We start from the raw sequence: 25,688 nt of genomic DNA, 5'->3' as shown, positions 1-25,688 counted from the left end.
AGCTTCTCCAGTGTAGAATCTGTTCCAGATCAATATATCCACAGCTTATGTACCAGCCAAAGGCTCCAGTTAGATATGCAACACACTGAAGTAGACCTTGTCACCTTGTTACACTGACCTAAGAACAATAATTATGCAGAATTGGACTTCCTTGCTTCAGATGTGACAGATTCAGAGAGAGAAAGCAATAGAGTCATGGAATACCAGGTTGGAAAGGACCTCAAGGATCACCTGGTCCAACCTTTCTAAGCAAAGAATGACCTAGACTAGATGTCCCAGCACCCTGTCCAGATATATCTTAAAAGTGTCCGAGACTGGGGAACCCACCACTTCTCTGGGGATATTATTCCAATGACTGACTGTTCTCATTGCGAAAAATTTTCTAGTGTCCAGTTGGAATCTCCCCAGGATTAACTTATGTCCATCACCCCTCATCTTATCCATGTGACTCCTTGTAAAAAGAAAGTCTCCATCTTCTTTGTAGCCACCCTTTAAATACTGGAAGATGGTGATAATGTCTCCCCTGAGCCTTCTTCTCTCAAGGCTGAAAAGACACACTTCTCTCAGCATTTTCTCATGGCAGGTTACCAGTCCTTTGATCATCATTTTGGCCCTTCCCTGGACTCTCCAACCTGTCCACATCTATTTTGTATAGCGGGGACCCAAATTGAATGCAGTATTCCAGGTGTGACCTGACAAGTGCTGACTAGAGTGGGATAATGACTTCTTTATCTCTGCTGGTGATGCCCTTCCTGATGTCATAGAATCATAGAATCAGCTAGGTTGGAAAAGACCCTTAAGATCATCAAGTCCAACTTCACCCCAGGGCTGCCAAGTCCACCACTAAACCATGTCACTGAGGACCTCATCTACACATTTTCTTAACACTTCCAGGGATGGCAATTCCACCATTTCTCTGAGCAGCCTGTTCCAGTGCCGGAGCACCCTTTCAGTGAAGAAATTTTTCCTAATATCCGATCTAAACCTCCCCATGTGCAGTTTAAGTCATTACCTCTTGTCCAGTCACTTATTCCTTGGGAGAAGAGACCAACCCCACCTCACTACAACCTCCTTTCAGGTACTTGCAGAGAGTGATAAGGTTCCCCCTGAGCCTTCTCTTCTGCAGACTAAACAACCGCAGGTCCCTCAGCCATTCCTCATCAGACTTGTGCTCCAGGCCCTTCAACCAGGTTTGTTGCCCTTTTCGGGACCTGCTCCAGCACCCAGCACCCTGTTGGCTTTCTTTGCTGAAGCAGCACTCTGTTCACTCATATGGAACTTGTTGTCCACCGGGACCCCCAGCTCCCTTTCCACAGAGCTGCTCCCCAGCTGGGTAGATCCCAGCCTGTGCTGTACTCTTGGATTATGTTTTCCCAGGTGCAAGACCTTACACTTTAACTTCACAAGATTCATAAGGTTAGTCCACTCCTCCAGCCTACGCAGGTCATCCTGTAGGGTGCCTCTCCCTCCCAAGATGTCCACTTCCCCACTCAGTTTGGTATCCACTTCATTGGTCTAATATTCTACTGCAGGCATGTCAAAGCCAGACATCTTAGACTCCCTCTACGTCCAATGACAGTATCTGTTATAATAATCCAGGGCAGCTAAAGATAATTCAAAGCCAGCCTGTATCTTGGATACTTTGGGTTGTAGTTGCCCTTCATCACTTTGCCATGATGAAATATCTGCTACTTTCACCTACCCAGCTACTGCCTATACAGTAGGCAGTAGTTGCCATTGTAACTTACTCAAGGATTAAGCCTTTCATCACTGACACCTAATCCTTGTCTTCATTGCTCCTCTTCTTAAAGGCATACACTTTCCCCAGGGTATAATTTTATTGATAAGACAAGAAAGAACTAAAGTAGATATCAGCACATGAACTTTGGATATAAAAACAGCCTGCAGAATATTGCAGAAAGATGAGAAAGGCAGCAAGTGGGAGAAAAAAAATAAATTGAATACACCCTGTTACAAGAGAAAGAAAACCAGATCTACTTTCTAGCTGGCAAATTTCACATTTTGGAAAACTGTTGGCTGTACATTGTATTTTTCTGCTGAGAATATTATTGCCCTCTGAGACTGGATTGAGGCTATTCAGCTTTAGTTAAAGATTAAAAAAAAAAAAGTAAATAAATTCCAACGAAGATATTTTTCATTTTTCTCATAGACAAGATTAAAATTTGGCAGTAGAAATTTGTGTTGTTTCAAAACGAGTTAGCTGAAATGAACAGACAAGCTGAATAAACAACTGTCTGAAAGCTGTTAAGTACCAGTCTTAGATACCGTGTTGCTGAGTGCAAGCTCAGAGATGAAAGACACATTGGGTTCCAATTGTTACTCACAGTGGTTGAAGAGATTAGGTGAGTAGCATAAATGTCCAAACAAAAATTTTTAATTGCATGGTCAAGTTCTGGCTGAGGTTACTCTAGTTTAACAAGTTACCATCTATCAGCTGAGCTAGGCAAAACTATTTCAGTGTTTCCTGTCAGCTATTTATGAGAACAAGGCTCCTGCAGGCATAATGTGCTCCTATTTTAGGTTAGCCTAATACACAGTACCTTCTGTTTGCTCTCGGCTAAGACTGAACATTTGGAGTTACCTGTGACTGTATCGAGTTAGAGCAGTTTGAACACTGTGTGATGCTTCCATTTTCACAATTAAAAAATACAATGACCCACAACTCATTCTTTCCCTCAGTTAACTAGATTCAGTGCTTGAAATTAATACAACCTGGGAAGCTATTTCTGCTATGGTTTTATACTTCCTAGTCACGACAATATCAGCCCCCTTACACTCCCACCTCAAACCAAAGCCTATATATTTTGGGGTAAACACCTTTTCTTCTAATGATATAAGCTCCATTTTCTTTAAAGTCCATAGACAGTGTTCAAGTGTTACATTTAATTTAAATTTTAATGTAAACTAATTTAAATTTTAAAAGGCACAATCCATCCCTTCAGGCCACAATTTTTAGAAGGACTCAGCTTTTTTTAAATAGTAAAAGTACCACTGCAAAAAGTTTTTTAAGTACTCAGATGCCCATGCTAATCCTTTGGCCAGTGTTCTGGATCACTGGCTGCAGGTACAATGTAGTCTCTCACCTTTCAGTCTGATATGCACTTGAAACATAGAGGTAAACCAAAACACAAGAGCCAGCTAAAATTAATTGTGGTGATAAAAAAAAAAAGTAGGAGAGATCAAACCAATTCCACCATTTGTGGAATCTGTTGAACTGAATAAATAGCAGAAAGCAATTGGGAAAAGGATTTCTGTCCAGTAGTGAAGAGCTAGGAGGAAATGACCTAGAAATCAGCAGTAGCTAAGACAATCAGGGGAAGTCTATTATGCATATAAGGTTAATAGCTTTTAATCTGACACAAAAACGGAGCTTTATTCTCAAAGGAAATACCTAAATGAAACTAGTTGCTCCTCTGCCACATACAAAAAATGAAGGTTACCTTGAACTGAAAAAGGGTCAATAATTGTCATGAGCTGTTCTTGGTTATCAGAGCAAAATAAGTTCACCTTCATGAGAACATTTTGTTTTCTTGAGCTGTGTGAATTAGTCTCAGCTCCAGGCTGTGGTTCTCATTTGGATGTGTTTGTATTCTCTGAGCTTCCAGTTGTGTAAACTATTCATTCCACTTACTCCGTGGTTTTTTGGATTTCTACAGGATCTGTCTTACAAGGACCGCCACTGGCACGAAACCTGCTTCCACTGCTTCCAGTGCAAGAATTCACTGGTGGACAAGCCTTTTGCTGCAAAAGAGGAACATCTACTTTGTACTGATTGCTACTCCAACGAATACTCTTCGAAATGTAATGAGTGCAAGAAGACTATCATGCCAGGTTAGGATGCTCACTTTTTGGACTAAGAAAAGATTAGACTAAACATCAAGCCCAAACTCAGCAACATTTATGACAAATGTTTTTCCTTGACTGTATCTGCTAAGTCATGGTGAACTTTGTAAAACACAGTTGATGGTGCATTCCAAGTAATTTTCTTGACCGGAACACATAATTTTCGTAATGGAATATCACAGAATTGTTATTCACATGAAGCAGATTACTCTAGCATTTTTATTAATAGGATTAATAATTTTCTATAGCAGTATTCATTACAAGGCTTTTGATGGCTGGACAATTAAAACTGATCTCTCTGTCCAATCCTATCTCTGTGCTCTGTCTTGATTGGCTTCCACTGCTTGAAGACCAGAAGCAGTTTGCAAATTTAACAGCTTGCTTAATTAACAATTTAGCTTTCTATGTAATTACTCTAAGTTTAGCTTCTCCTATTAAAAAATGAAAAACTGGTCAAAGTGCCTCTAAAGTCTTTCTTGAGGACAAAGATATGAAGAAACAGGAAAGAGCTATTTTCTTTTTCAACATGAAACATGAGATTATAGTAATAGATTGCTAAAACCTCATCTGCTCATGTCAATACTATAGCATTCTGTGATGATTTGAGGGCTTAAAGTGGAAGGAATATTGGTCCAGAAATAAAATATTAAAAGGCAATTTGAAGAATCCACATACATGCTCCATAACAATTACTAGTTACCTTTTCCCAGTAAAATTTTTCCTTGGCTGGTTCTGACATTGGTCATCTCAGATAAAAGCCAAAAACCACAACATTGTGCATCTAAGGGTTTGATGATGAAATAGGACCTATAAATGAAACAATGATATTTAAAAGCAGATGGCCCAATCCATTTATGATTGAGTTCAGGCATCTCCTCCTACTATTCCATGGGCACCTGGTTTTACTGGTACAGCACTAACAGCTGATATGTTTGGGAACAGCTAGTGCTATTTTTAAAGCTGGAACTAAGTATTTGTGTATATTTTTAAGATTGTTCATCAAATTCACCCCCATGATCAGTGAGCTTATCTACCAAATGGATCTCTTGCCTATTATGCAAGCTATAGATTGATACGTAGTAATGGAGGCTGGACTGATATACCCAGAGAATCCCTTCTCCTTTTGTAATCTGAAACAGAAGAAATCCATTTTTATGAAGCTTTGCAACCACCAATTAGTCTTTAGCTGCTTACTCAAGATAGCCATGATGTCACCACATTCAAAGGGCTGTACACCCAGCCTGTATTTTCTGCTTACACAGCACACCATGTTAGTACAGGAGCTATACCAGAGCACTGTGTCCACCAACTGAACCATAATTCATTTTGAAAGAACCAGCAAGCGGTTGGATACCCTTTATGGAGATGGTTAATGGTACACTTACCCTTTGCTTTGCTCCACTAAATGTACAATTTAGATTTAATAAAGCATTATCATGACATGCCTATTAAATACTAAAGTAATTACAAGCCTGATCTTTCCGTCCTTCTTCAAACTAAACTCCCACTGACTTCAGCAGCTAACAAACAGGGCTCCCCCTGCCTTGAGTTTCAGTGACAACACAATCCCAAAGAGAGAACAGCTAAAACGTGAAAATAAAATTCTAGACTATTAAAAAAAACAAAACCAAACCTACATCTCCTTTTTCCAGAACATTATTCCTCCATGGACTCATTTAGTTCACCTTTGTATGATATAGAAAGTTAGCAGCACTGAGAGGGCATAATTCTTAAAAGGTGTCCATTAATAAAATGACACAGAAATATTCATGCATGTAAGCATCATGCAGAAAGATAATTAACAGTTCCCCTGCTGCAAGACAGTTTTTTTTAAAAAGTAAAATAAATTAAAAACCCTAAACTATGCCTCTGGGCAGAATTTAATAGAACAAAAGTAAATTAAAAGAAGAAAAATATGCAACTAGTAAACAAAGAGGAATTAATGCTTTAGAAGGGGAAAATGGGAAAACTTCACCCTGCAGTAATGGGGGTGGGGAGAGCTGGCACCAAAGGAGTTAGTGTGGTTCTTCATCATTAGCCAACACGATCAGTTTGTCAGTCTTCCAAGCACTCAACATCATGTTTGCTGCTCCAGGCTTCAATAGTAATGCAGAACCGTAGCAGCATCATTTGTTTGCTTTCCCTTCTGGCCTGTATCAAATATTCTGGCTCAAATGGTACATAAGAAATTACATACTGTGCAAAGAAATCTGTCCATATTATAGGGCATCTCCAATTCCCTGGAAGGGATGAGTCCACCTGTCATACAGTGGGCTGAACCTGCAAAGCACAGTATCTGTACCCTAAAACTTCATTCTAGACAAGTACATTCAGCCACTAGCTACCATACCACTTTTCTGCTCTTCACAGAATCCCAGAATGGTTTGGGTTGGAAGGGACCTTAAAGATTACCTAGTTCTAACCCCCCTGCCATAGGCAGGAACACCTTCCACTAGACCAGGTTGCTCCAAGCCTCATCCAACCTGGCCTTGAACACTGCCAGGGATGGGTTATCCACAGCTTCTCTGGGCAACCAGTGCCAGTGTTTCACCTGAAAGTTTCAAGAGACAGGAAAAGCATTTATGATAGGTGTTGCAGAGCTGGAAGCCATTGCAAATTTATAGTGGACCTCAAGGAGGGCAGGAACAAGGCCCCACAGCAGATATGAAATAATCCTTTGTCTCAGATAGTGACTATACTTTATTGGGAAAGGAAGGCAAGAAGCTTGCAAGGAATTTACCAGGTATCTCGCAGCTGTCTGAAAAAGCAAAGAGAGACTTGGAATGAACAAAGTCAGACTCTAATGAGGAACGGCCTTACTTTCACTCGTCACTAACAGCAGCTTTTATTGCTGTCTTGCCAATTCCCCAGAACTTTCCTGTGCATTAGAATTCACTATTAACTATAATACCACAGAAACGCATCCTAAGACTTCATTATTAGCAGTAAATGTTTCTCTTCTTCATAGGAGAACCACTCATTCTCTAAAAACCAAAATGGTACCCAATACCACACAAAGCTGGTAGGAACATCAAATAGCCTGTAGGTCACAGCTGCACTGCTTCTTAACTGACAGCCAGGTGCCAGGCAAACAGGAGGTACAAATTGCTTCTGTCTCAAGCAGAAATAGTTCAGTTGATGCTCTGGTCTCATTACAGGTACTCGGAAGATGGAATACAAGGGCAACAGCTGGCACGAGACCTGCTTTATCTGCTACCGCTGCCAACAGCCCATTGGGACAAAGAGTTTCATCCCTAAGGACAATCAAAACTTTTGTGTACCCTGCTATGAAAAGCAGTTTGCCATGCAGTGCGTCCAGTGCAAGAAGGTAGGGCTCTTATTTTACTTACCTAAAACCCAAGGGACTGAAGTCCATCCCATTTTACCTCCATGTAGGTAGAATGCATCATTTCTATATGTGTTAGAAGACTCAGAATCAATTGATTTTAAGAGGTAATTTCAGATCCCATCCTGCATCAGGCACAGCATTTACTACAATGAGAATTCTCTTACTCGGGGTTAAAGACCCCTTTGTATTGAAAGCATACAGAGAACGCATTCAAAAAACAATAAATCTGCAGTAGAATAACCTCATTGCAGTATAACCCATCCTACACCTAAACATTTCAACTGGAAGATGAGCTAACACCGATAATTTGTTAATATTCTAATGAAGTTCAAGACACAGAGATAAGCTTTACACACAGCAAATGCTGCTCCTGAAATAAATACTAGTAAGCTCAATATGCTTAGGAGTATGACTACCTAGGCTAAGGACCTTTTATTTGTGAGTTTCCTAAATTCTATAGAGGCACTGATAGGAATTTTAAAATACTTTCCTAAAAAGAATCATCACTTATGGAACTAACAAATCCCAGTTTCATATGGATATGCACATAGGCAAAGACAATCAAAATTATGGCTATACCCACAGTGAATTCCTTTTCCCACTGCCAGCATTTCCTTTGTCTCCCTTTACCCTCTGCGTGCTTCCAGCCACCACTTGTGCCCAACCTACACAGACTTTCTTCCATGTTTGCTACCTGCTCATTTGCCCTTCCAGTCAAGCAAAGCTGGAGTCTGGTCACATACCAGGTGGCCAAACTGCATCTTTGCTGCTGCACAGGCAAAATCAGACAAGTAAAGGCAATTCTTCTTTCAGCCTTTCACCTAAAGTAGACCTAATTACCTTCTATCCATCCATCAATTTTCTGGAGTTTCGTATCTTAAAACCTGTCTAGTGTCAAATTTTAATGATATTTGAGAACAGGCTCAGAAATACGTGTGGAAAAGGCAAAGACACAGATGAATACAGATACTAGGTAGCATGATCACACATAAGCCCAATTCCCAGGGAATCTCCCTTTAGGCAAGAAAGGAAGAAAACTTAAACTGTTCAATTCTACAGCTTGCTTAGGAATACTCTAAGGATCAAAATGTTCCATTTGTCTAACATCAGGGGAGTTGGTTCACAAATAACTTGTTCTGAGAGGAAAAAACCCAAAGTTCAGAGAAGCAAAGACTTCAGCTAAAATTTGAAATAGAAGTCTTTGTCAAGGAAAGTAACAGGGAAGTTGAAACACGTAAGGTGTTTCACCATGAAGAATGTGACAGGTGGAAGAACAGAGTTGAGATGAATCCTAGCACATGCATATGAAAAGTAAAATATAAATGACTAGCTTTAAAAATAAAGAGAATAATTGAGATTATCCAATATAAGGAGAAAAAAGTACTTTGAGTATGGGCTTCTTTGTATAAATTAGGAAAATATCATTAAACACTTGCATGATTTTCTCAATGTCAAAAATGACAATTTTGCTGCTTTTAAGCCTTCTTTCCCACCTCCCACCCACAAACACCTCACCATCTTTCCTCTCTACCAAATCCAAGATACAAACCTGCCACCTTCACGAAAACAGTTCCTGTTTTACTTTCCATGAAACAGGCTATCACTACGGGAGGCGTCACTTACCGGGAGCAGCCGTGGCACAAAGAGTGCTTCGTTTGTACCGGGTGCAAGAAGCAGTTGTCTGGACAACGCTTTACCTCCAGGGATGAGTTTGCATATTGCCTGAGCTGCTTCTGCAACCTCTACGCCAAAAAGTGTGCTGGATGCACAAACCCAATCAGTGGTAGGTCTCTCATGGCCAGTGCCTTTACATTTTGTTTGGGGTTTTTTCCTTCTAATGAACTGCTTCGAATGTTAAAAACAGTTCAGTAGTTCATTAAGAGTAACTTGGGAAACTGTACAATTCAAGTACAACACAATGTGTGAAATTAAATACTTACAATGCTTTTCAAGTGCCTAACAAAAAGAAATAGAAGAGGTCCTTAAATTGAAGTTTCCCACTTATCACCCAATTTTCATGGAACATGGTGGACCCACAGCAACCGAGCTGTGGATGTAGTGGGATATTCACGTTCTGTACGTCATTCCACTTGTGTTCATGGAAGGGAACACTGACCTCAGCAACAACAGTCCCTTTGCCAGCAGAAAGTGTCCAACTGGCTTATACCTCATGCTGTGTGCAGCACAGCGGATTTCTACCCTGACTTTTCAGGACAGCCTCTGAGAAATCACAAGACTGTTAGATACTGCTTTCCAGTATAAAAGTACTTAAAGGAGCAACTGCTTAGAGCTTTACTGCAAAACACCTGGCATAAAAATATAACCTCATGTAAGAAGTAATCACCATTTAACAGTAGGATCCATACAGGCCAAGACTGCAAAACTGAGTTATATGTAGACCATTTTCTCTCATTATTGCTCTGCCCTTGTTCCTGTCCCTCACTAACATATTCTTGATCACATAGCTCCTAGGAAAGTCAGTGTGTAACACCACAGGTACTGTTTTCTGTTTGTGTGAAAGAGGCATTTCTCTCTTCAGTATTGCAGTCCTTTCTATCACATGCTGTTTCTTTCAAAAAGCTGCTACTGAAGGCAAAACAAAACCAAACCCCCTCTCATCAGGTAAGTGATATGCCCAACTAAGTCTTTTCACTGACTTGCAGCTAGTCTTTCTAACGCATCATATTCAAATCACTTGCTATTTCTGAGGTTAAGCAAGAGATAATTACTACTAAGAGACATTTGTCCCTTTTCATTTCCTGTACAACTTCAATACCCCTTATGATAACCTCCATAGCCTCAATTCTTCAGTGCTTTTGCTGAAGAACCTAACCTGCTTCTTTTCTTGAAGCACTCTTCTTTCAAAGCTATGGCTCAAGTCTTGACATAACCCGTGAAGACTTTTTTTAATGATCTAAATGCATTTTTACAAAACAAAACAAGAAGACACCATAAAACATTCAGTAAAAACTATCAGACTTCTGTTCAGGGGCAGTTGCTTTCCTTTTCTGCTGTAAATCATAGTGCCGTACATTGAAGGTTATACTTGGTAGAGAATAAGGGTGGCAAAACAGGCACAGCAACAAATAGATTTGTCACAATGGCATTTTTTCATTGCTGTATGTCTTCCTGTTGATCCATGAGAGTTGTCTGAAACAGCATCACTTGATGGCTGATGTGCTATTCTTTTCTTGTAACAAAATGCTTTTGGTTTTCAAACAGGACTCGGAGGGACCAAGTACATCTCCTTTGAAGAGCGGCAGTGGCATAACGACTGCTTTAACTGTAAGAAGTGCTCCCTCTCATTAGTGGGTCGCGGCTTCCTCACAGAAAGGGATGACATCCTTTGCCCTGAGTGTGGGAAGGATATTTAAAGCTCAAACAAGTGGTTAGGAGGGGGGAGGAAAGCTGTGCTTGCGATACATAGTCTGCAATACACAGATGTTCAGAACTAGCTTTGCCACTCTGACTTTCACTGTACGATTAATGTTACTTAACCTTTTTCTTCAAACTCTCCAAATCTGGAGGGAAAACAAAATCTCTAGTAGCAGGGTGGTGTTCAAGATTGCTACAGCTAACCAAAACTAATGCAAAACCCAAGATGTAACATCATTTGGGGGTTAGCGACATAACATACTCTTTTTGGTTTTGCTTTTGTTTTTTCCACTCAATATTCCGGTTACAAGCAAATGATGCAGTTCAAGGATTGCAATGGCCACATACAATACATTCATAGATGGATATTCAGGGTGAAACCCTCAGCCCATTGAAATCAATGGCAAACCCCATTCCATTTCAATAAGGCTGTGGTCTTGCCTCAGTGTTCTGAGCTACGTGACTAGTGTGTGATGTCAAGTGTGTAGAAAGACTGCGAAGGTAGAGGGTGTTCAATGTACAAGGATTTGTGCCATGCCACGAAGAGATACAATGATAAAACAGTTGAAGTGGGAGTGCTTCGTAACAGGTACATATTTTATTGCATGACTAGCTGATCATTGTGTGAAGTACAAGTTCTGATTGACAGTGTCAGTATTACAGTTAGTCGACATTACACTGCACATTGTATTTTTCAAAATAAAATCATTAAAAACAAAATAGTGATTGTGGTTTAATTGCATTTACATATTAGATATTTACAAATAAAACGCTTTCAAAGTCTGAAGGATCACAATGCAAGAGCCACACAAACACAACCCTTTTTGCACCCAGTCATTAGGAATCTGTGGGGTTTAGGCAATCCTCAGATGGACCCTGCTGATACAACATAGTCTTCTACTAACTGAAATTAGTGGGAAAATTATCAGCAAAACTAAACAACTGTGTGAAGACACTGAATAGACTGCAGCTGATAAAAATGTGCTTATAGGCTCTAAACTAAAAAACAAAATATTGTTCTTCTCAGCAAGCAGGGAGGTCAAGACAGCTCAAAAGACATTTATCTTTGTAAAAGTCAGAAGTTTAACTTCTATACTAGGGCATGCTTTCATTTTGTTATGTATTGCAATACACAAATACCCTTTGCTCTAGCATCATTTCTGCTACATGTTTGCTGCAAAGGCAATGTTCAGTCACAGCATGACTGTCAATAAAAATCAAGAGGAAACAATCCAAAGGAAGATTAAGTCTTTTCCCAAAACAAACCTCAAGAAATCTGGCCATGTTACTCAACATATGATTCTGGTACACCTTCCAGATGGAATCCATTTACATCCAGCAAAAGGAGGAAAGTAATATGTTGCTCTTCCAACTGGAATCTTCAGATGTGCAAAGAAGAATTGGACATATACTTTGTGTATAACTGGGTAGGAAAAGTTTGTTCCTAGCTCCTGCCACCACTCTTGAATTTGCCTCTTTTTGTACCAAGCATAACGTGCTCACAGGTCATTCCTCCCTCATTAATTCAACAAGGTAAATAGATGCATCAGATAGGATTTGGTTAGTAAACCATTTGAAGAACTTTGCTGGCTGACACTTTTGAAGTGCACACTGTGCAAATCAGATCTCACTGAATTACTAAGTTCTATCCTTTGATGACTTCATTCTATGATGAAGGTTGTAGTAAAGAATGGTCATGAAAATCCTTCTTACATTCACACCTCCCACAGGAGGGCAAGCAGCTCAATTTCTCCTCTGGGGGCTGGCAGTTCCCCAGCACACTGCAGCTCTAATACTTTCCTGAGAAAAGAAGGATTACTAAGGGGGTAGCAGAAGGGAGCAAGAGCAGCATGGCTTGTACCTTGTCCCCCAAGCACTACAACAGATGGCAAAATGGTCCCAGCTTTGAGGAAAAGTCAGGTGAAACGTGACAAGGCTGAAAAGCAAACAGGCCTGAAAACAAGACATCATGCTATTATTCCAGTACAGTTCTGCATATTACTCCTTAACACATACCAACACACATGTGCTCCCAGCAACTAAAACTACGACAAAATATAGCCTAAACTCTAAACCACTGCCAAGAAGCCACCCACAAAACAGAACTCCTATCAGACTACTACACTAGTGCAAGGACCAGCACTTCACACAATACTAACTGCTGCTAAACTCCAGACTAGCTACAAAGCTTTTTACCCCGTAAGCTCTTTCTTCAGTTCTAATCACTTCAAGCCCACTGAAAGGTAAGTGTGTAAAATGAACATGCTTAATTACATCACAAAAACAAGTCAGCACTACTTTGTTTGCTTTTAATTGAATTTATTTAAATAGGATAAGGCTACTTAAAAGACAACTCTTTACATACAAAATGTGCATTACGTTAAAGTTTGCTGTACTCAAGTACAAAAACTGGACAAGTGTTTAGTAAAAGGAAAACAGCACACTATTTCAAAACACACATTCTTACCATTTTACAGCATTCGAGAAGTGCCTTTTATGTCATAACAGTGAATGGAGAACTTCTGTCAGTAATGAATCAAGCTACAGGCTTCGGTTTCAACATTAACCAATGTTACAAATGTAAACATCTTTCAGATCGCTACTGAGAGCTTCTCTTAGTGGGTTAACTAAGTGGATTCAGAAGTCGATTCTTTTTTTGTTTCACTAAGTCCAGGAGTGTTGTTGTTATTATTTACCATCCATATCTAAAATGGATTGAAATTGGCCTCACTCTTAGCCACTGAGTTTCAATAAAAATGTTTCTATCAACTTAACTGGACTTCTGCCTTATAAGGCACTACCAGCAATGCAGATGAAACACCAAGTTTCACAGAAAACCAACACCCATTTTAAATGATCAAAAGAAGGGAAAACAGGTTATCCTTTTTTTTTTTTTTTTTTTTTTTAAAGAATGCAACTACATACACTAATGCTTTCAAGGTATTACTTTGTCTTCCTATCCCTGTCCCTCTCCAACTGTTAGTAAGTTGAGAAAGCACTGGCCTGCATTCCACATGTTTTTCCCATATTTTATAAGCATGACTGTAATCAGAAGAACAGCAAATCTGCTACATCAGCACATTTTTACACTTACACATGTATAAAATATGCCTGTGTATTTAAGAAAACATGGCACTAATCCATTCACTACTTCCTCTCAAAGATCCATATCAAACAGCCTAATAACATACTTCCATCCGTGTATTTATTTCATATGTCAATAAGAGAAACTTCAATTTGAAGTAATGCTGTTAAAATAGTTCATCTCTTATTACCAATCTAACTTGTACTGTAAATTCTACACTCCTGTGCAATATAAAGGAAAACATTTTGTCTCAGACTATCTTATCAGCAGCATGGTCAGTTTTCTCATCTAAATGAATTATTTTTTTAATGCCAAGAAGGTTCTTGGGATCATTCTGAATCTCAATAGCTATTTTAACTATTTGACCACAAGTGGAACAAAACTGAATCTTACTGAAACAAAAATAATGTATTTCTAGGTGTGAATTGGAATGACATGCTGGAGATGAACTATAATAATCTTCAAAACTAAAAAAGGGGGGTGGGGCTGGTGGTAGAACATTGTAATATGACCACCTTTTAAAGAAATACTGAGCTACTTGGTATACGTAAGTAGACTTTTTAAGGTGACTGGTGATAATGACTCCAGCGTTACAACAGGGAACTTTTAAAGTCGTTAAAACTTCACAGCAATCTGAATCCCTGTAAGGTTTAAAAAGAATTGTACTTAAACTGTTTAAATATGACTTATCTGTTTGAAAATATTGAAGTAACATTTATGTTTCAAGCACCTTTAGCTACTTCACGGCCATGTAACATGCTGGATTTTCTTCTTTGCTTCCGTAGGCTTTAGGTCATTCTGGAATATAAGAAAATAGATAAGTATTCTTAGATATACTGTGCAAGTAGAAGTTAGAAATTAACCTGCCGTATTCAAATCTTGTACTACTACTGTATTCAGCGCTACGTTACTACAACAGCTTTCTACTGCCATCTTGTGGACAATGCGAAGTATTACAGAACTTCTCTAAAGAAGATAAAAATAAAGCAAATCAATTCAACTATCTGCAAATCACATACATCATTTGGTTTTTCTTAATCCCACAATTTGTTATCCAAAAATATCTTTCAATTATGCATCTTAGAGATAGGTACATATTGGAGTTTCTAAACATACTTCTATATTTACATCAGATTGCCTTTTTAAAAAACTTGTTGAAATGGGACTGTCTAAGAAAAAAAACAAACATACAACTAGGAAACCCAATTTACTTTTGTCAAGCAGTAAACACGTTAGAAAAAAGAGAAGGGAAAGTTGCTTTTCTTTGTAATAATCAGTATAAAAAGCAAAATAATTGCCAAAGCCTCAGATGAACTCATCTTTCAAGCCCCACCCCAAGAAACCAGAAAAAAAATAAACCAAGCAAGCCCAAAGTAAACAATGGGAGATTGAAGTGGTGAAATAATTACCTTTCACCATATAAAATAAGAAAAAAACCCTGAGAAATTATAGTTTTAACAGTTCACACAAGCAGAGTAAAGACAGGTATATGAGTTATCAAGAATATTCTACTCTGCTCACTCTCTCTGCTCTCGTGAGACCTCACTTGGAGCACTGTGTGCAGTTCTGGTGTCCTCAACTTAAGAAGGACATGGAGCTGTTGGAGCAAGTCCAGAGGAGGGCCACGAGGATGATAAGAGGGCTGGGGCAACTCCCTTATGAAGACAGGTTGAGAAAGTTGGGGCTGTTCAGCCTAGAGAAGAGAAGGCTGCGTGGAGACCTCATAGCAGCCTTCCAGTATCTGAAGGGGGCCTACAAGGATGCTGGGGAGGGACTCTTCATTAGAGACTGTAGTGGTAGGACAAGGGGGAATGGGTTCAAACTTAAACAGGGGAAGTTCAGGTTAGCTATAAGGAAGAAGCTCTTTATTGTGTGGGTGGTGAGGCACTGTTGCCCAAAAAAAATAGTGAATGCCCCATCCCTGGCAGTGTTCAAGGACAGGTAGGACAGAGCCTTGGGCGACATGGTCTAGACATGGCAGGGGGGTTGGAACTAGATTATCTTAAGGTCCTTTCCAACTCAAACCATTCTATGATTCTGCAACACTGTGGTTTGGGGAGCACAAAAGAGAGATCTCTCTTCTCCTTAAGAGTTTCAGTGTTTGTTTATTTACAACAGTGCCGTAGATTGCAACCACTGAAAGGTTTAAAGGAATTAGACCTAAGGAACAGAAAGCCAGTTCTGTGCTAGTCAGCACAAGAACTTCAGTTTATCTTGACAGTCAAAGAACAGTCACTTGCTTGAAAAGGCAATTGTCATTACTGTCATATTAAAAAATGTATCAGGCTTTATACTCTACAGCCAAGTACACTGACACTTCCTGGCTGCACGACTTATTATTCAATATTACGTTCTTTTCAGACAGTAAAGTAATATCCATACAACACACCTGCCTAACTTCGAACATATCTAACCAACATTAGCCAAGGAACTTACCAGTATTAACCTGAACAACAAAAACTGTGGCTAAGGCAGAAAGTCAAGTGTCAGAGGTCATAGCTTTTGAGTGTCAGATATAGAGAGTCACTTAAGAGTGCTCATCACTGTGTCTACTAAACATTTAAATGAAATATAAAGAAACTGGGAGGTGTATATCAAACAAGTTTCAGAAGCTCTGTGGGCTCAGATCTGACCAGTACTTGGAAGAGTTACAAATATTAAAATAACTTAGTAACACTGGTAAGTAGGAAACACACCTCTCCAGCATAAATCTGATTCAGGGCCTCAGCCATGATCCTTGTAAAAGTTTTTCAGAACAGCCATGTACTCATGTTTAACAGAAGTCTGAAGGAACCAACCAATCCACACAGCAAGGATATTACCTGCATTCTTTCACAAGATGATTTTTTTTTTATTTTAAGAGATTAATAGAAAGCATTTCGTGAGACAACACTGAGAAAACAGAAATCTGGAGTCCTAAGAAAATTTTTATCAATGAATTCCACACTGCATATCTAAAGCTCCCCCTGCAGTTCAACTGAGAACAGATAGAAACATCTCTTCCTCTGAAGCCCAGACTTACTCCAGATATTCCCATACTCCAGTGGAAACGTGAAAATGCCTTCATTTGCATCATGAAGGAATATAAGTCAAATGCAAGACTTATCCCTACTTCACAGCATGTTTTAAAAAGGAGATGGCCCATTGTTCCTTGCTCTCTCACAAGCTCTTAAAGACTAATCACACCTTTGTCAAAAATAACCACTGTTCTATCTTTCTCCCCAGCTGACAGCTACATTCGGTACCATTACCTACACTTTCAAAGATATGCCCTGCTGAATTCATATATCTGGCCTTAGCTCTTCTCTCATCACTTCAACTCATCAGCCTCCTTCTGCACCCAGCTGTAGTGTAGTTCTCTACAGAAACTTTGTTTGCAGCTGAATCTAACTTGCAGAAAGAAAGGTAACTATTTACCTTTATGGTTAACAGCTCAGTCATCAACTTTCTACTTGAGAACAGCACTGGTCTATTCAAGATCTCAGCATGTCTTTCTATTGTCTTACAGAAGCCCAGGTACCTGCTTAAAACCACCATGGCTCAAAAAGAGTACTCAACCTCTCGCTTTGGCTAGTATGGTTTGTCGTTACGGCTTCTTAGTCAGACCCACAGACTATGCAGCTCTCCAGATTTTCACATCCAGTTCCTTCCTCTAGCTTGCCAATTCCTATGTGAGATTTAAAACAGATGGCATTCTTCCTCTAAGGATATATTCTACAGCTCTCAGCATCCCACTTCAGATCCTTTAACATCTCTTCCTTCACTTTGACAAATGAAAGCTTGTCCTACTCAACCATTCAAGTGTGACTGTTACAAATGTTATCATTCCGTTTTTTTCTTCCCTACTACAGAAAACAGACCACTTGTCCTCCCTCTAAGGCTCTTCATGTTTTTCTGTAATACCTGTTCTCTCGGACCTGCCAGTAGGATTATTTTGTTTGTGTTTTATTTGACTGTTACCAGCACCACCTTAAGTATTACCTACTAACTCATTTTAAAGTTACATACATATATGTTTTCTACAAAACTGCTCCTCTCACACAGAAGTTTCCTATGTACAAGTACAAAATATTTAATTTCTTTCCTTCTAATCTTTACCAAACCAGCTACTCTTTTGCCTGTTTCTAAATAAAACTCTGCTATTACTCCAAAATAAAATAAGCCTGAAAACTCTTATAAGGGTCTACATTTGGCTCCTGCAAGTTGCCATTGAAAAAAAAAAGCTGCAAAACAAGATACTGAATGTACATACCGGCAAATCAGATTCTTCTTTTGGAACAGCTCTCTTTAACTTCACAACAGTAGTTCCTGCTACTGGAGACAAGGGGTACACCTTCAGACTAGCCAACATACTGCTGTTAGTCTTTGAAATATTGTTCTGCTTAGCCTCATTATTTCTCATTCCCAGCTTAGCGTCCTCTGATAAACTGGAGGCTGAAATGTACGTTGAGGCATTTGGAGGAGCAGATAATCTCCTAACAGTGTTGGTGGTGCTTCCAGCTGGAGGAGGTTTTAGGCGATCAACAGCTCCATTTTCTGTCTTCTTCACCTTTATGCTTGTACTTGTTGAACTGCCATCAAATACAATTAACGGCCGTTTCCTTAAACCTTCCACCGTTGTAACACTGAAAATACAAATTGTAAAATTCTCAGAAACGCAAGCAACATGATCCAAAAATAGTATATCCAAGACACAGGTAGTGAAATACAAATTTAATCTTGCCTAAAGTAAAAACATATCCCAAAATACCAACCTTAAACTCTTAGCTACTCCAAACGTAGGCAACAGAAATTGCTTCTGAAATATAAAGGGGGAAGGGAGGGAAGCAGGGGGTAGTGTGAGGAACAGTGCTCCTTAGCAAAGAGGGTTCTGTGAGGAACTTTCTAAGCAGATAATTACAGCTGTATGACCAAAGACTATGCTCATCCCACTGTAGCTATTTCAGAATAACTAAAGAGATAATAGCTGTTAAGTATTTCAAAAGGTGAATATTTGAGAAAGTGTATGCCACCTTACCTACAAGAACGGCTCACAGAGCAAGAGAAAGTTCAGCTCTTATTCAAATTTGCTTCTACATTACTATCTGTTCACAACAATACATGTCACATAATCCTCCTCTTTTTCTATTCATCCGTTTCTGGGAACTGATAGAGACAAAGACAGACCTTCAATTCATCTGGAATTTGTTGAGAGATCAGACACAACTTTTTGACTTGGATCTACAGTAGATGCCGTTCCAAAAGGCTGCTGGGGAAACGTGCCCTTGTCAGGACCAGGAGTGCTCAGCCAGGCAAGTTGTTTTAATTAAATACTACTGAGACAACAGCAGTATTTAACACATGCATTGAATTAAGGTGTGTATTTTCACTTGAAAAGCCTATAAAGCTGACACACACTTCAAAAGTGAAGCATGATACTTTTTGCTCACTTTGGGTTTGTACAAGAATTTATTCAACACTCCTGACAAGGACACATTTCCCCAGCAGCCATTTGGAAGTAGCTTTTCATGTGAAAGAAGAGATTTTGTACCTTTTTTCAGTTACCTTCCTTAACATAAGTCTGCTTTTCCTATGGAGGCTTTCTGTGGTTATGTTTCTGTTTGTTGGTGATGGTACATTTTTTGTTTGGTTTTTAATTCAACTTGGTGAAGACCAGCAAGCCAGGAACTAACTGCAATTCTGAGAGGATCATTATCTATTCTGAACTGAATTTTAGAATTCTAGCACTTGTATAAATGACCACATGCTACAACACAGAAAATATTCCCAGAGAAATACTTTGGGAAAGTTCCAAAATAAATTTGGATGCTGTACCATCAAGAACTGTCACATCTCATTTTTAGACACATGGCTCACAGAACCCTGGTTATGACATTCCCTTTCTCTATATAAAGTACAGGCAGCTTAAAAGCTCCAGAGTAGTACTCATGATAGCCAGCACTCATCTGAGGGAGGACACTGATGTTAGCCAACAGCTGAAAAGAACAGCCTGGGATCCTATTACCTCAGGCAGGACACTCCCTGTGAAACCTAGATTTCAACATGCATCTCCTACATCCTAGAGAAATGTTGTAGCCACACTTTCAGCTGGCCTGAACAGAAGGCATGCTGTGTACTTTGTAGCACATGGCAAAGATTTAAAGATACACCAGAGGAAGCAAAAGCTTCTCTACATGAGCAACCTGGGTTTCCACTGCTTCACATGGTTTCTCATCCAGTCGCGATGGCCTCTGAACAATTCCCGATTACGAGGGCAACTTAATGAAAACACTTCTATTCTTGTCTAGCTTAGCCTGGTACTTAAGGTAGCACTCTAAAACCAGAAAGAAGTGTAGGATTTAGCTCCCATCCCTTGATTATCCTAAGTATTTGTGGGTTACAAAAACTTCTGTGAATGTTTGAAACTGGTCAGAAGTACCCTGTTTTACACTGAACTCAGTATTATCAGTGCATTAGCAGTTCTCGGAGGGTGCTGAAGTGGCCTCTGAAGTGACTAAGGAGAAATGATGAGCTCTACCAAGACCACAGCTCTGAGCACGCACAGCCACAGAGCTTCTGCAGACTGAGAGTTTGCAGGTGAGAGTCTTCAAACTCAGTGACACTTCAGAAAACATCTACACACTTTGAGATTCATACCATCCTCTTTCATCTGCAGGCAAAATGATACTATAGATCTCCCAAATTAACTGTCCCTGATCACAAATACTTTGTGAAATGTTTGAAGTTGGACAGACTGCATTTGAGTTTATTTGGTATGATTGAGTGCAAGCTCAAATATTCAGTAATAAGATGTATAAACCACTATCTGTGATCTCAGATATTTGATTGTATTACTGAGGTATAACTGCAGCTCAGCTGATACACAGCAAGTCTTTTAAGATGTGCCATCAATCACCAGCAGTAAAACTAAACAATATACACAGACTGACTTTGAAATGTCTATGTTTTTACTTCTTATCTCTGACTACTAGAAGCATGTAAACACACACTGAACTGTGCTGATCAAGTCACCAAGCCTCACATTAATTCCAGTGCACGTTGTAAGGCTGCAGTTTCCACAGAGGAACTCATCAGAAAGATCCCATTGTTCATGCAATCAATCCTTCACCTGACTTCTAAATTGACTTAACAGCACGCTTAGTTCCCATCTCTGAATTGCACATAACTTAAAGCCTCAGAATACCTAGGAATTTTGTTTTTAAAAACAAGAATGCCAAGTTCTACTTCCTCCTCTGCACAACAGCAGTTCTGCTTCAATGGTGCACAAAACTGTGAGGAAAACTGTAATATTTTAATATCCAAAAAGATAATTAAACTTCCTTAATTCTTTCCATCAATATACTAAAACTGAACTTTTCTCAGTACAACTTTTACTTACTAGCTGAAAGGCTATCTCTCCTATTTCTCTGAGGTAATTCTAGCAGAAAAACTAAACTCTTCTAGACAGTATTTTGCCAGCATGTGAAGTAGAAAAGATACGATACAAGCAAGAACAACGACTGCTGGAAAATCTCTATCTAACAACAGAGCAAAAGACTAAGCTTAGTATGCTAGATGTTAAGTGCTAAGAGCAAGTAGTAAAGAAAAGCAGACTGGTAGATTAAACGTATCTCCTTTTACTTACTATTTTCCCAGATAATACTACATAGGTAACCATTACGGAATTTTAGTGCACTAAAATAAGAGCCCCTAAACATATTCTACATAAAAACTCTGGACAAAGCCATTCTCCCATCTGAACATTAACACTGCTTCATTCTCTCAAAAACATCCAGCCTGCTATCTTCCTTCTTTGATAAAAAATTCTTTTGCATCTATTTCAGCATACCAACAGGTCTTGCTATTATTCAAACACTAACCTCATGCTTTTATTCTCAAGTTGCAAGATGTAAACAAACTGAGGTACCATAAACTTTTATGCTCATGGTAAAAAAAACCAAACTGGCATAACAAGACAATTCAGTGTGCCAGCCACTTCTAACACTAAAAAGTCAAAACCAGAAAAAGAACCAATCTATTGACAGAATTTGCTTAGCTCTTCACAGTTAGAAACCTCAGCAAAGCTAAAACACACCCATGAAATCAACAAGCTGTCATACTGCAAAACTACAATGAGAATTTCTATCCACCTTTCCTTCACATGTACTACTGAAGCTAAATCAGAACTCCACCCATGCATATCTATCAAAGTCCTGAACTGAGGAAGACTGGGAGAAGTTTTGGTAAAATAAACTTTTAAGGAAGATTTTGCTTTCTGATCAAATACAAAGATTTCAAAAATAAGGCAGGATGCTCTTTCAGAAAGCAGATGTTAGTTTTGAACTGGACACAAAACTGCTGCAGCATACAGCCCTGACTCTAGAGCAGATCACCGCTGTCCAAGGAACAAGCATAATTAAACGTGCTTTGGGCACTTTTCTTAAACACTGTAAAAATATGATTATTATTCAACAATTATATATTGAAACAAGAAAATATTTTTTTTTTCTTCATTATAAAGTACCTTGAAATGTACCAATAACCCTGTATCAACACAAGCTGGGGGATGAAGGGATTCAAGAGCAGCAATGTCGAATAGGAGAAGGACTTGGGGGTGATGGTTGATGAAAAGCTCAACATGACCCAGCAATGTGCGCTCCCAGCCCAGACACCAACTGTATGCTGGGCTGCATCAAAAGGAGCGTGACCAGCAGGTTGAGAGAGGAGATTCTGCCCCTCTGCTCCGCTCTCGTGAGATTCCACCTGGAGTACTGCATCCAGCTCTGGGGGCCCCAACACAAGAGGAACACGGAGCGAGTCCAGAGGAGGGCCATAAAGATGATCAGGGTTTGGAGCGCCTCCACTACGAAGACAGGCTGAAAGCTGGGCTTGCTCAGCCTGGAGAAGAAAAGGCTCAGAGGAGACCTTACAGCAGCTTTTTCAGTACTTAAAGGGGTGTCGTGGTTTAAGCCCAGCTGGCAACTTGGAACCACGCAGCCGCTCGCTCACTCCCCCCCCTCTTCCTCCCCCCTTTTCCTTCCTCCCCCCGCTCCCCGAGGGATGGGAAGGAGAATCGAAGGAATGTAACTCCCACGGGTTGAGATAACAGCTCTCCAGTAACTAAGGTATAATACAAACCACTACTGCTACCAATAATAATGGTAAGAGGAATAACAAGGGGAGAGGACACAACCGCTCACCACCCGCCGACCGATACCCAGCCCGACCCGAGCAGCGATCTGGGCCTTCCAGGTAACTCCCCCCAGTTTCTATACTGGGCATGATGTGCTGTGGTATGGAATACCCCTTTGGCCAGTTTGGGTCAGGTGTCCTGCCTCTGCTTCCTGCTGGCTTCCCCTCCTCTCTGGCAGAGCATGAGACTGAGAAAGTCCTTGGTCAGAGTAAACATTACTTAGCAACAACTAAAAACATCGGTGTTATCAGCATTGTTCCCAGGCTGAAGGTCAAGAAACACATCACTGCACCAGCTACTAAGAAGGAGAAAAAATGACTGCTGTAGCTGAACCCAGGACAAGGGGCCTTATAAGAAATACAGGGACAGACTTTTTAGTGGGACCTGTTGCAATAGGACAAAGGGTAACAGTTTTAAATGAAAAGGTAGATTCAGACTAGATATAAGGAAGAAATGTTTTACAATGAGGGTGGTGAAACACTGGAACAGTTTGCCCAGAGAGGTGACAGATGCCCCATACCTGGAAGTGTTCAAGGTCAGCTGGACAGGGCTCTGAGCAACCTGATCTAGTTGAAGGTGTCCCTGCTCATAGCAGAAGGGTTGGACTAGACAAGCTGTAACAGTCCGTTCCAACCCAAACCATTATATGAAAAGCACTAGAAGCTAGCTATCATTAGTAATATTTAAGTGACAAAAAAAGATTATCTTCCCCTTTTTCCTGTTAGTGCAATAGCAGAATCTAACACTTCCGACCCAGAAAACCCGAGACAGCAATCTCTAAAAACTGTAACGACATACAAAAGCTGTACAAGTTCCATCAACCAGGCAAACAAAGATTAGACTAACTACATCATACTAAATTCTGCAAGTGTAGCCCAATAATAGCTAAATTACCTTTTAGTCTCACTTTTAAACTCATTTTGCTGTCTTTTCTTCTCCATCATTTTCCCCCATCTACTTTTTGGCAAGTCACGCTGAGGCAGGGGAATGGCATGTTGAATATAGAGATCAGTGAGTCCATCTTTGTTCATCTTTACATCATTTTCAACTAGTATATTTTTCTGTGGGGAACAGAAAAAAAGAAAAAAGTTGTTATTATGACAAGTTCAAAGTACAAACATCTTAATGGCATCACTTCTGTTTTGAAAAGCCACTTTAGTGTATCAGGCACAAATGCCAGGGTTTCAGAAGTGACAGGGCTGCAGAGGTGACCACTGTGGAGAGGCCACGAACAGCCCCGTGCCAAGAACAGCCTGGTCTGCTGCCTCCCTTCCTACTGACAACTTCCCTTGTTTTCTGTGTGGGTTACACTTGGTTCGTCCCTTCAGTGAGGCAACGGGAAATGAAAGGTATCTGGGTCAGTGCATAGTGGTTTATTTTTCCACCACCTGCAAGCACATCTCTTCACATATATCCTCGTGTGCCTCTTCTGCACATCCTTTTGTGTCTCCTGCCTCTGTGGCTGCAGCTCTTTTTTAAGTGCACTTGAGCATAGGTGTCATGAGCTCCTTGGCTTGAAATTTTTGTGTGGGAGGGGCTGTTTCCATCAATATCAGAGACGGCTACAAGTAGTACTGGGCAGTACACCACCTCTGCCCACAGAGGTGACCTCTGCAGCCACTCCCTATCCAAAACCCTGCAGTATTTCCCTATAAATATAGTAGAAAAAGAAAAACAAACAAACAAACAAGTTATGATGGACATCCTGTTGATGACTGACGTTTTCATGCACTCCTTAGCATAATTCCCTGAATCCAACTACAATACCAGAATCCACCTTCCCTAAATCCAACTACAAAACCACTCTTCACTCTTCTAAAAACCAGACAAGTAAAACATGACATGTTTCAAACTTACAAGTGTAGAGAGATGCTTCCTTCCTAGTTCCCAAAGAAGGGGGATTTCTAGCAACTATTAGTCACAACAGAGCACCAATTTTCTTTCTAACCATGTATAGGGTTGTGAAAACAAGATTTCTTGCTGCCTGCTTTCAAATTTATTAAGAGGAAAAATGCTACTTTCTACAAACTAGAGGTCACTGAATGGTGAAGGTGAAGTCTCTGCCACTACTGGTTTTGACAGCATTTCGTGACTTCTGATGTCAACCTAAACCCTGTACATTTTTGTCTACATAAATTACATGGACAGGAGCACACAAAAATTCAGTGAGTTCATACAAAAAATTATAACTTTCATTACTACTGTTTCATACACCTAAAATTTTCAGGCTAGAAATTAACAAGTATTCCAAATCACATCAACTGAAGCTTCTTATGGTTCAAAACCGTTCATAACTCACTTTCAAACTCTTTTTTTTTTCAGTTATGCATACTTAAGCAATAGCTTGACTGATTTTGAAGGATTCATTTTCTTAATTCACTGGGTATGAACATGGAAACTGTAACAAGGATCACCTTTCCACAGATAATTTTACTGTATGCAAACACTTTCTCACACCGAGAGATTTGAGGAAGTTGTACTCTAGCAGCTGCAATGTTCAAACACAGCCCCTTTGCAAACACGGAGTCACCTCTCATACCATGGGCCTCCCCTAACCAAGTAGCTAGACTACAGAGTACCAGATTGGATTTTGCTTGGTTTTTCCCTGAACGCTTCTTGCACATTCATCTGTGAAAGAAAGAGGAGAAATACGCAGCGCAGGGGTGAAGCGGAGGAAGCGGGGTCAGCCCAACACATAAGGCCGCAGGCCCGGGAGGCCTCCCCTCTCAGCCCCCTCATGACCCGCTGCTACGGGCCCGGCTCCCTCCCCGCCGGCGCCCAAGCGCACCTGCTCCAGGGTGAGCAGCAGGAACTCCTCCGAGAGCAACTCCGGGTGCAGCAGC

The 25,688-nt window shown here is 40.1% G+C and overlaps 2 protein-coding genes across 3 annotated transcripts in view; one reads left to right on the top strand and one right to left on the bottom strand.

The window, feature by feature from the left end:
• Nucleotides 1-11,304, top strand: part of FHL2 (four and a half LIM domains 2) — a 41,905-nt gene extending 30,601 nt beyond the window's left edge. For both annotated transcript variants that reach the window (XM_010010208.1, XM_010010200.1), the window contains exons 3-6: nucleotides 3,678-3,852; nucleotides 7,023-7,192; nucleotides 8,810-8,996; nucleotides 10,436-11,304. In XM_010010208.1, the coding sequence (XP_010008510.1) occupies nucleotides 3,678-3,852; nucleotides 7,023-7,192; nucleotides 8,810-8,996; nucleotides 10,436-10,587 (684 nt within the window). In that variant the 3' untranslated portion in view covers nucleotides 10,588-11,304. The remainder of the gene's footprint in view (nucleotides 1-3,677; nucleotides 3,853-7,022; nucleotides 7,193-8,809; nucleotides 8,997-10,435) is intronic.
• Nucleotides 11,305-14,082: 2,778 nt separating this feature from the next.
• Nucleotides 14,083-25,684, bottom strand: LOC104402347 (chromosome unknown open reading frame, human C2orf49; the record flags this gene model as incomplete). Its single annotated transcript, XM_010010218.1, has 4 exons — nucleotides 14,083-14,471; nucleotides 17,926-18,298; nucleotides 23,740-23,906; nucleotides 25,634-25,684. Coding segments are annotated over 4 exons (648 nt in total), but the record flags the coding sequence as incomplete, so codon positions are not given.
• Between the last annotated feature and the right edge of the window lie 4 nt (nucleotides 25,685-25,688).

Source organism: Nestor notabilis, unplaced genomic scaffold, assembly GCF_000696875.1.
Source record: "Nestor notabilis isolate BGI_N333 unplaced genomic scaffold, ASM69687v1 scaffold2880, whole genome shotgun sequence".
NCBI lineage: Eukaryota > Metazoa > Chordata > Aves > Psittaciformes > Psittacidae > Nestor > Nestor notabilis.
This window is presented reverse-complemented; position numbering and strand designations above follow the sequence as displayed.